We start from the raw sequence: 12,288 nt of genomic DNA on the forward strand, positions 1-12,288 counted from the left end.
CATATCGGGAGCAAAACCTTCAACATATTTTTGCATAACATGTTTTGTAACACAAGGACAGTAACTAGGTAAAGCCATTTAAATGCTGGTATATCTTCGTATTTCAAGAACTTTAAAATTAGAATTATTGATGTTGTAGAAGAAAACTGGCAAGGATATTATGAATGCACAGCGATTACTATAGAACAGTGAGATGTTGATACCTTTATTAGGAAGCATGTCAACTTCAGGCACAGAAGAATCAGTTGTTAATGCGAATATTCTGGACTGTATTTTATTCATTAGGAGACTCTCATACTTTTCTTGAGATCATGCAAGACTCAAGCAGAGGGCTGGAAAGCTTTTCGCTAAATAAACTCATTCGGTTGGTAAGGATGTGACTCGGGACAATATTCTCACCTTTTTTTAAGTGAAAAGTGTTTAGAAGTTTAAAGTCCAGATTCTGGTGCAAAATCTCCAACTAGTTTTGTGCATAAATACCACAACATTTACAAGAAGACAACAAAATACTTTAATTTAAATATGCTCTATACTATAGAACTGTATAAAATACCAACTAAGCATTCATTTGAACGTTAGAAAAAACCCAAAATAAACCCAAGAAACAACAGGAAAAGCAAGCAGCACACTGTAGTAATGATAACAGAAGGTGGCACAACCCAGGATATACAACCAGAAATGCAGGCAAGTTACTGTTTCACAACTGTTGTTCACAACTACCATCTGAATGGGAAACACACTGTAACCATCCCAAGACTTCCATGGTTTCTAGCGTCCACCTTGTTATGCAGATGCCAGTGTACTAAAAATGACAACCATATTAGTATTTAACATCATATTCTTTTTGATTGAAAGGTAGCACTGATATCTTCGGATTGCTAGGAAACAACAGTAACTACCTGGATTTCTAATGCGAAACAAATGTTTTAATTGGTAATCATGGAAAGACGGAAAAAGGACAGAACAGGAGTTATTCCAACGATTTTAAATTAAATGAAGTGAAACACTAAGTCCTGCAGCAATTTGAGAAACATGGAAGAAATCTTGGAAAGGTTTAAAGGCAGTTGTAGCAAACCTACAAAGTTTCTCTCCATTTTATTCATTTCGCATGTTAACAAGCAGTACATATATCAAGCTGATTGTTACACCTTAGTAACACAAAATAACTGTATGCACCCCCATGTCCATAAAGCATGGCTCCATCAGTGGCATTAGGTCTTCTTAACACTGTTAACATGGAGAGAGGGCTACTTGAGTTAGGTCCAAGTACCAGTGTTTGTTTCAGTTTACAGGGCATACCAATCAAACCAAGATCATACTGCAGGTATTACTGAAGTTCAATATATTCCTGCTTTCTGTAGTCGCAGGGTATCAATCTCTGTTTTGCTTACTATTATAACAGGCCTTCTATAACACTGCACCACAGCTTGGAATGGTTTCATTAGCTATTTTTTAAAAAATACATTATTTATTTAAAAACCAAGGTGTGAACCTGGGCATTTCAGTCAAACGTTTGCTTCAAATGGCACAGAATGGATTTCCCAGTGACAAAACTCTTTCTCAGACCAACTCCGGCAAAAGCAAACAGAGAATCATTCTTTGATTTCTAAAAACATGTTGAGAGGCTTCAAACATCTCCTTTCTAAACCTGTAAGTTACATTTTCCCCCAGATTTCAGTTACTTTCTCTTAAAAAAAAAAAAAAGAAAAAAATCCTGAAATCTATTTCAAAGTGAGGATCTCCATTTAAAAAAACAAGTAGTAAAATACACTTTTGTCTTCTTTCTTCCTCTGAACTTGTATGCCATTGGCTTCTGTCTTTTAACACTAACATATAAAAAGCCCTAAAGCTTCTCCCACAGATACCCATTACTTAATTATGCATCATTACTTGGCATTAAACATTTCTAAATACCAGCTTATTTTGGAAGCAAAGCTAAGAAAGATTTTATTTATGGACATAGAAAGCCAGTAGAAAAAGGTACAAGTGCGTAGCTTGTAGAACAGTTCACGTCGGGAATGAATGAGGAAAAGGCACTCCATCTCTCTTTGCTGTTCTACACACTGTGTGCAATTTTTCAATTCCTGTTAAACCTTTGCTCACAAGAATGCAGATTCACATACTGAGTAGAGTTCACATCTCTCCAATATCATGGTTTTCACTGAAAAATTACATTGCTGTGAATATGCAACATTAGCTTTATTTATACATTTAAAAGTACTTTTTTTTTCCAAGTGAGAAAGTCAAAGCTACCAAACAGACGTTATTGAAGATATAAATTATCTGAACTTAAATAATTTAAAATTAACTTGTTTAAACAACTTTCCTATTGCACTTTTTCCATTACTCTGCCAGATAAAACCCTACATAGGCATTTAAAAGGTTAAAATTTTAAAAGCACAAGTTACATAGCACCAAAATAAGGTGCTGAAGAAATCTTATGCCTGCTGGAAAATGAGTGCCAATAAAAACAAATATAAATATATATGTATATACACATCTAGTAGTAAGTCCAGGATGCCGAGATAATAAATACTTTAAACAATTCCCCAGATTTCCAGAAACATGTGAGAAACTATAGAAAATAATGCAAAGTTACTTTAGAAGACCAAGAATACACATGCACAAAATCTATTTTAAGAAAAAGGTTTAGAGTTCCCATACTTTAATCTTTAAAACCAGCTCTGTTATCGCTATGTACTCCACACAATGACTAGCCTATTAGTTTGAGGATTTTTGTGAGTCAGAACAAAGAAAGCTTCCCCCAGCTGCTTTATAATGGAACAGCTTATAGCACCCCCCCCAAAAAAATAAACCTAGTTTGTACTGTTACGTCTCAAAATGTCTTCTTCTGCCTATCTTTTGTTCCCAGCAATCTGGGAATACCCTCATGGCATCCATCAACTCGCAGCATCAAGAGTAAGGATGAAACTTCCTATATTTTTTCTGAACAAGCTTACATTGGAATTTCTCCTATTATAACTGCTGCTGTTACCACCAAACCTGTGACCTGCTGTTTCCACAGTAAATTTTCCCCTTGCATATGTCTACTTGCAACCTTGGTAAAACAACAGCAGTTCAACTGAAATGGGCAGGAGTATAATCTGGCCTTCTTGTCTGAATAATTTTTGGTTTGGGTTTCTTTGTTTCTTCTTCCACATCGTTTTCCTGGTCACTTTCACATACGTGGACGACAACACTAGGAGTAGTGTCAGTTGCAGCATGTAGCTCATACTTTTCTCCTGAAAGTTAAAATATTAGCAAAACTTGTTAAAAAGCATCCGTTCTGTAGAAAAGTATGAAAGAAATTGAGAAGAGAAGGGGAATACATAAAAATGAGTAAGTAATACACTTGACAACAATCCGATGCCACAAGGCATTAGATGGTGCAAGCAAGTGCATTGTCAATAGTCACATTCATCATACCAAAGTATTTTGGTTCTGTTTTCAAATCAACATAGCTCAGCTGCTTGCTTAAAAGCAAGTTTATGTATATTACCCTAGGTATTCAAGAAAGCATTCTACATGAGCAGTTTTAAGTCTTTTTGGTGGGTTTTTGTAATTTTAAAGCATGCATGATTTTCTATCCACCGTATCACATCAAGGAAGACTTTGTTTCCCTGAATGACAGCAAAACCACAGGATCTTCCTTCCCCCAAAAAGCTTTCAGTTTAAGAAAGCTTGATACAGCTCTTCCTACTTCACACAGAGGTGTTCTAACACTTTTCCTGCATTCTGTGGAGGAGCAGAGCTAGTTGGCAGGCTTCATGCACATATAATGTCAAACACTCATATAATACAACCAGTGTGTAGAAGTGCTATGATACAAATTTTATTGACCACTGATCTGCAATCTAGTTTTTCCATAATAAAAAGAATTGCTTTTAAGTCTAATCTTACATTATGTCAGGGAAAGGGCAAACTATTTCCTTTCACCACTTTCCTGATCAGCTCCCCTGAATTTTTTTCCTTGTTACTTTATACTCACAACCTCTCAGTGGAAAGAACAGTCTCCATTAAGACCACTACAGTGATATGCACATCAGCTATCCAGAAGAGCTAACACCTGTGCCAAGCAGCACACTCTAGTGTGTCAAGGCTCTGAAGTGGTCTCTACTGTTTCCCTCAGAACTTTATGAAGAGGAACTGGTGCAACAAGCAGCTCCACAGAGGAAAAGGCTCTTGCCTCCAGTTCTTCAGAAGCACACAAGCCATTGTGCTAGAGTAACCTCGCTTGCTCCTTGGTACCAAGTCATTAACTCCATATTCCAACAAACATCACGGTCAAGAGGCAAGCTTTATAGAGCTCAACATTCCCAATATATATGAAAAGTCTCTTAGGAAAAGGGATCACAGATCTGTCAATGAGCTTACTGCAGGGCATATAAATAACAGAGTTTTCAGAGGGGAAAAGACCAACTTTTACTGCTTAATAAGCCCTTAAGTATTTAAGGTCTACTGGCATCTTTTTGGTATTGCTAAAACTTAAAAGGAAACTTTTAATCAGTATGTGTGTATGAAACTACTGTTTACTGATACTTTTTTTCTGACATCTCAAGTTTACCTGGTTGATAGTAATTAACTCAAAAAGTTCTAGAAATTCAGAGGATTTAAAAGGCGTTTTACAGAGTTCTAGTGTTTCTGCTCCTCCTTACCTGGTCCTAACTTGGAGATAGCATATAAAAGGTCATAGTTAATGACTGGAGTAGCATCTTCCACTTGCTTCCAGCCAACAGGTGGAGAGGCAGGAGGTGAAATCAAAAACTGTTTGTCAGGATTCGGTGGTGCCAAATGTGAGCTTCCAATGTGCAAAGTCTGGAAAAAGCATAAAAGCTAACGCTGTTTCACTATTATCAATGAATCCATCATTCATGAGCAGTTTTAAGGTTTGGATAGATGTTATGCTGTAACAGGCACTCAAGGTGGCAGCATGTAACTATATTATTCAAGAGAGCTATATGAAAGACAGCATACAAAGTACAGACAAGCCACCACATTCATTAACTCTGATGAAACATGCAATGAATTATGCACATCCACATCTTCTCATCATGGATTTTTACAAGAATTTCACCAGAAATTATCTGCCCTCAAAATACTGAAGTAGGAGGAAGCTGGATATGGGCTTTAAGGCCTAATGACAAATGGTGTTGAAACTCATTACCACAAGTGAGAGTGGTGAGAATTCTAGAAGGTATATAAATAAACTGGCTCCTTCAGGACTGTCCCTAGGGACATCTGAAACAGACACACATAGATTAATTTTCCCATTTAATTTGTGGAGGAAAATACATAGCAGCTACCAAAAAAAAACCCAGATTACCAGAACCTGAGTTTCATCTCTTTAGCAACACAGCTAGCCAGCTATAGAGCTGCACTGATAGTGATATCCAAGTACACACATGGGCTAACCAAACGATTTGCAGCAGTGAGAACAGGATCACCAGGTAGTCCTGAACCTGCAGCTCTTTGGATTCCCTCAGATACTACTTGAGCAAGCATGTGTGTAAGTGTGTACTGCTGGCAGAGCTACTTGGCTTTCCCCACCCCATTAACTCCTTTGATTGTGCTGATTACTGTCATCTACTCCCTTTCCCCCAGCTTATCAAAACAATACAGAGGGAGACATAGATGCGAAGTACGCAACACATTCAAATACTTGTAGTTTTGGAATAACCTGGGATTCTCTAATCAGACTGAAAAAAAATTAAGTGTTCATTAGCATGACTGAAGACCTGTGGAAACTTATCATGCTTAAGTTATGCTTTAGCACCTTGTAAGGATAATCACAATAAGACTTACCTGAGCAAAATACAGTTTTATTTCCTTTCCAAGGAACTCTGTCTTGTGCAACTGGATTCTAGCATCTGCTGCAGATAAAGGGTTACTGAAATTTATTCGTACTCTTTTGAAGCTCTTAAAATACTGAAAGGTGATATCTCTGTCGAATGTTCTAAACAGTGATTCAAATTTGGCCTGAAAAGAAAGGACCAGGGAAGAAAGTTAATAGGCAAAACACTACACTTTCTTTAAAGAAATATAGAAATAAACTGCAGTTACTAGTAGCGGCATACTACCACTCTTGAATATTGATCTATTTATAACAGCTTAGATTTAGTTTTCTTCTCTCTCTTTATAACAAATTTGTTTAACCTAGCATTTGTTGTCTATATAGCAGCTTTTTTCTTCTTTACTGAAAATGGATTATTATTAGTGTTGGACATGATACTCTTGAGTTAGAGACACAAAGAAATAACAGTATTGGTAACAAATTGAAAAGAAATGCTTGCCTTATAAAATTAATATACCAAAAAAAAGTCTGTCAGGCACACCTTTGTCTGAGAATGCAATTTTCAAGGAAACCAACACAACAGTTTTAACAGAAGAAAATGTAAAAACAAAAAAAAAAAAAAAAAACAAAACAAAATAAAGAAACCCAAACAAAACATATTTGCAAGGTAAATGTTATTTTTCCGCAGTGTCTCAGCATGCATAAGAAACGTCACGAACATCTCCTGTTTTAACAGCTGCTACTTAAAGAAAATTAACATACTCTTACTGAACTCTGGTTTAACAGCCTCTTCTATTTTGGGAACTGAATTCTAGAAAAGCTCTCACTATCTTTCCTAAAAAAAAAATCTTCAGGATGAACCATACATCTCCTGAAGGATGTTTGGCACATTCCTTGTTTTGACTGTATGGTAAGAACAGGAACTGGACCAAAACCTTGTACCTTCATAGATCTGCAGCTGTCACTTTGCTGTCCTATCTGTGTGAAAGACTGAAACACCTTTACCATCAGCTGGCTATTTTAATTTTAAACTTTGGGTTTGTGCTCCTAGGGCATCTATGCAAACCTGACTTGGCTATTTTTCATATAATTTACATGAAGAGTGCTTCCAGTCTTACTTCATGATGCCAGACAAAAAGATGAGAAAGAAGCAGGAGGTTCTGAAGCTGCCATGCTTTTGCAAAGTGTTTCAGGCTCACGTTGAGAACACAGTAATCAGTCACAAGCCTTTTTTCAGTGATGGCAATAGATCAAGCATTCAGATTTCAGGTATTTTTTTCTCTTCATAAAAGCTTACTAGAAGATCAATACAAAGCCAAAATAAACAAGTAAGTAAAATCACACTACCTCATTTTTTTTTACTGTTACGCTTTGAATTAATAGGGAAAAGCAACAAACGTTACATAAGAAGGCAGCGATTACTTCAAAATTTGATTTTCCTTCCTGAAAAGTTCTGCTTCACAGACTCTCCACAGCCGTGCACAGAACCACTGCATTTCAAAGATAAGGTATCAGAGCTATCCTGCTTCTTGCTGAGCCACACTTCAGCTTCTTCAAAACAAGCTCTGAAACAAGGCGAGGACCCTCCACACGCAGCGCCTGTATCTGTTAGCCCCCTGTACTCTGAGAGCGCTGGATGCAACCATGAAAAGCAAGTAAAACCCACACTAAGTTGCATTTTAAAGTTCCCATTCAACACAAGTTCAGACAGTACCTGCAAGATTTGTGCCATATATATATTTTTTTTCTTTTTAAACATATGTGATTCTAGAGGTCATAAATGTCATGCTAGCAATACAACAGCAAACAAAATGTCACTTTTGTCCATAAAGTATCCTAGAAGTCAAAAATTCATTGTATCAGGACTAGATTACTTACATTATATTAATTCTAATCAGTTAAATATAAACCTGAGAAAACTTCTTATCGTTTTAAGATTATGCTCTTAACTACAGTGCCAGCCAAAAAAAAAAACCAATCCCATGGAAAGTATAAAGTGTGCTATAAATTATGTGAAGCTTACCACCAAAATTATAATGCAAACATTTGCTGAAAGCACACATGCAAGTGAAGAGTGCTCTGTACAGACAGTCAAAAAAGTCTGGAGGTAAACTTCTGATCATTTTCAAACCCACACAGTTTAAGACACAGCAACTTCCAGAGTTCGTAATTCATGTCAGAGCATACTGTTGCAGCCTTCTAAGAGCCAAGACCCTTACACCAAACTGAAATTTTCTCACAAGTCATAAAGGTATCAAGGTATTTTAGACAATTTGAAACAGCAGCTACATACTTCAGTATTCCAGTAGTTCACAGGAATAAAGCACAAAAGATAGAACATACCCTTGTTTCTGCTTGATTGAAGACATCGCTATCTGCCACGCAGGCAATCAGAGAACTAAAACTGTAGTTAAAATTTCTGAAATGCATTTTATGCTTCACTAAAGCGATGCTTGCTGCTCTGCAAGAAGCCAAGGACTTAAGGAAGCTGTTGGTCCTGCAGGCAGCGTTTATAAGGGAAACAAGTCCAGCCCCTCAACAAAAAAAAAAACCCGAAAAGAAAAAGAAAGGTTTCAGAGCATCCTGTATGTGACAGCGAATTCCTGAACAAAGTCCTGCATGCTTTGAGGCAGTCAGGAACAAAATGTAAGCTGCGACTGGAAAGAGGTGACGTCAGCACATTAGTCAGCTTCCCTATGCTAATTACCAGTGCTCGGGAGGATGGAAAAAACAGCTGAGGTTTGCACAGCAGCTGCTTTCTTGAGCCTCTTGCAGCATAGTTTCCACTGGTAGTAATTCCATTCAGCACTCAGACAACATGCTCTTCACTGGAATGGGACAACCCATCTTAAGATGGAAAATGTTACTGCTAAAGGACCAAAGTTAGAGTAATAGGCTGTAATTAGCCAGGAGGAAAATTGCAAGACTTCGGAATGGAAAAGAAATCCCTCAGGTCAATAGCTTTTGGTAATTTTGTGGAAAAATACACAGACTGATATTTAGAGATTAGGAGGACTTGATTTGGGAAAATACTTTTTCCCCCCTATTACAGTGAGAACTCTTTTTGAAGCTTTCTTCAAAGCAACTATATGGACTAATTACCATTCTCACTTTATTAAAACCCTCATTCCGAGCTTCATAAACTGCTGAGGCTTTTTGTTTGGGGATTTTTTTTTGGTTTTACTTTTCTTTAACTAGGACCACCACTAGAAATCTGCTGGCAGTGTTTTAAGAGACAACCTGAACTACTGACAGCAGTGATGAGGTATGAAACCTACATTTCTGACATTTTGTGGTTTATCCATATCCCAACTTCAGAACACTTCCCACAAAGTAGCACAGAACAGGCTTTTGCAGGGGGAGTTTTGGGGTTTGTGGGGTTTTTTTGCCTTACAAAGAAAAAAGAAAAAAAAAAATCATGAACCATTAAAAAACTCAGTAACATTTGAAGTAATTCACTAAGCTTAAACTGATGCTCTTACAAGCTATTCGGAATTCGCCTTTGCAACTTCAAATCAAAGTTTATAATAAAGTCAAAAAGTGCAATTTAGTTCGTGTTACTGTATGGGGCTCTGACAGAAGCACAGTTTTATGAAATACTTGCAGACAGTTGTAATTTTAAAACCTTATTTCATAAATATTTAATCATGTGTAACTACTCACATGAATAGCCTCCTTTATTTCCAATGGCTCTACTTACTTGCTCCAAGTTAAGGATGCTTATTGTGCCACAGTCTAAAATTCCCCATTTAGCAGTCAAACTCTCTGCTATTGTAAAGTTACCTCAGCATGAAAGACTACTCAGACTAACTTCCTAGCACCTTTTCTTAGAAGCCCTTGAAAATGAGCTCAGCACAAGAAAAGAGAAGGTGCTTGGAAGAACAACTCAACAATTGGCATAGATGCTGTCACAGACATTAAAATCAGCTCTGAAAGACAGCAACAGCTAAAAAGCCTCCACAGTTCTCCAGGAGCACCTAACATACTGGGTGCCTGAGGGACAGAAAAGATAGGGAGAAACAGCAGCTCCCTTCTTCCCCCTGACCTCCCAGGAAGATGGGATGCAGTGGCTATCCAGCCCCTCAGCACTACCAAGATCTGGACTGCGCACACATACAGTGAGAACAGTTCCCAAGCCCATGACCTGTACCCAGAAACACAGATACCTGAGGATTCATAAACGGCCATCATGACAAGCAGGGAACCTGAACTCACACAGAAAATCATGCCGAGTATGTCTTGAATCCCTTGCCCTGGAATTAGGTTGTCAAGTGTCTTAAAGACTTCGGAAGTGGAAGCACCAAGTATGACTCTGTAGACCAGTGGTCAGGATGCTCATCTGGAAAATATGGCCATGAATCACCTGAGCACAAAGGAAAACAGGCTTTCCACATCCTAGGTGAATGCTATAGTTTCTGATAAGAAAGTAAAGAAGGTCCCCCCCTTTAACCTGCTACTGAGTCAGTCATTTGGCATACTCTGAGGCTGCCAAGCTGCCTGCATCACCTCCGTGGGTGATAGGTAGAAAGAATATCTGAGCCTCACAAGGCCTGCACAGGAGGCAGTTTCAAGCTGCTGAAGCCTTTGGCAACCTAGCTGCAGACCTTTATATAGCTAAGTGTGTCAAAGCTTCCTAGGAGTCCAGTGATTGTAAAAGTCTTCAAAAGCCCCATTTTGGACTTCACAGCTTAAAGCAGGATAAAGTAGATCTCATGTGCTTGCATTCCTTTGTAACTATAGACTTAGATTTTTATGCCCAGATCCCATGAAGAGTAAAGACATTAAAAATACCTCTGATTGCTATCCTCAAGGCCACCTACACATTACTGGGACCTGAAGAAAATTAGTTTACAAGTCTTTCAGATATAACTGCCATCTAACCCAGGACTGTAGCCTGCTGTACTGCTGTAAACAAACCATCTATTTTTGAGAACATTTAACATGTCACAAAATGGTTTTTCACAGTGCCCTCTGGATGTAAAATAAACATTAAGTCTTCTATTGATACATACTAGGTCTTCACTTTGCCCAGTTAAAAGGACAAAGAAAACAAACCAGTCCTAATCTGTTCTATTTTACCCTTAATACTTTTGGTAAGGCTGCACTACCAGTCTCTCTTAAAGAAACAATTCAAGAGAAAAAAAAGAGAAAGAAAAAAAAAAATGATGGTTGCACACTACTCCATTCACAACACAGAATAAACTGAGAATTAGTATTCTGGGGGAGGAGAAATCCCTTTGAACTGGTATAACATCCTTACTGCTACTCTTGATTAGAACAAAAATGCAGTCTACAATGTTTCAATTAGTAGATTTAAGGCTGCAGCACTGCATTGGGAGCCCCCAGATCTACCCTAGAAATGAAGAGTCAAAGTTACAAAACCACCATTACAAAATCACAGAATCACAGAATCACAGAATCCCAAGGGTTGGAAGGGACCTAAAAAGATCATCTAGTCCAACCCCCCTGCAAGAGCAGGGTAACCTACAGTACATCACACAGGAACTTGTCCAGGCGGGCCTTGAATATCTCCAGTGTAGGAGACTCCACAACCCCCCTGGGCAACCTGTTCCAGTGCTCTGTCACTCTTACAGTAAAGAAGTTCTTCCTGATGTTAACGTGGAACTTCCTATGTTCCAGTTTACACCCATTGCCCCTTGTCCTATCACTGGATATCACTGAAAAAAGCCTAGCTCCATCATCCTGACACCTACCCTTCACATATTTGTAAACATTGATGAGGTCACCCCTCAGTCTCCTCTTCTCCAAGCTAAAGAGACCCAGCTCCCTCAGCCTCTCCTCATAAGGGAGATGTTCCACTCCCTTAATCATCTTTGTGGCTCTGCGCTGGACTCCTTCAAGCAATTCCCTGTCCTTCTTGAACAGAGGGGCCCAGAACTGGACGCAATATTCCAGATGCGGCCTCACCAAGGCTGAGTAGAGGGGGAGGAGAACCTCTCTTGACCTACTAACCACTCCCTTTCTAATGCACCCTAAGATGCCATTTGCCTTCTTGGCCGCAAGAGCACATTGCTGGCTCATGGTCATCCTCCTATCCACCAGGACCCCCAGGTCCCTTTCCCCTTCGCTACTTTCCAGCAGGTCAACCCCCAACCTGTACTGGTACATGGGGTTGTTCTTCCCCAGATGCAAGACTCTACACTTGCCCTTGTTAAATTTCATCAAGTTTCTCCCCGCCCAACTCTCCAGCCTGTCCAGGTCTCGCTGAATGGCAGCACAGTCCTCTGGTGTGTCAGCCACTCCTCCCAGTTTTGTGTCATCAGCAAACTTGCTGAGGGTGCACTCAGTTCCCTCATCCAGGTCATTGATGAAAATATTAAACAGCACCGGTCCCAGCACCGACCCCTGAGGAACTCCACTAGTCACAGACCTCCAGCTAGATTCTGCGCCATTGACCACAACTCTCTGCCTTCTTCCTTTCAACCAGTTCTCGATCCACCTCACTACTTGATCGTCAAGCCCACACTTCCTCAGCT

At 38.9% G+C, this 12,288-nt stretch overlaps 1 protein-coding gene across 2 annotated transcripts in view; it reads right to left on the reverse strand.

The window, feature by feature from the left end:
- Positions 1–487: 487 nt before the first annotated feature.
- The window catches only part of RCAN1 (regulator of calcineurin 1), a 41,650-nt gene continuing 29,849 nt past the window's right edge, over positions 488–12,288 (reverse strand). The window contains exons 1-4 of one of the 2 annotated variants that reach the window (XM_065676889.1): positions 8,135–8,341; positions 5,803–5,976; positions 4,656–4,815; positions 488–3,242 (exon numbers count right to left, since the gene is read on the reverse strand). In XM_065676889.1, coding sequence (XP_065532961.1) covers positions 3,079–3,242; positions 4,656–4,815; positions 5,803–5,976; positions 8,135–8,221 — 585 coding nt within the window. In that variant the 5' untranslated portion in view covers positions 8,222–8,341 and the 3' untranslated portion in view covers positions 488–3,078. Of the gene's footprint in view, positions 3,243–4,655; positions 4,816–5,802; positions 5,977–8,134; positions 8,342–12,288 lie in introns of those variants that run through there. The other variant, XM_065676888.1, reaches the window with a different exon arrangement.

The sequence above is a fragment of the Lathamus discolor genome, chromosome 4 (genome assembly GCF_037157495.1).
Source record: "Lathamus discolor isolate bLatDis1 chromosome 4, bLatDis1.hap1, whole genome shotgun sequence".
Lineage (NCBI taxonomy): Eukaryota > Metazoa > Chordata > Aves > Psittaciformes > Psittacidae > Lathamus > Lathamus discolor.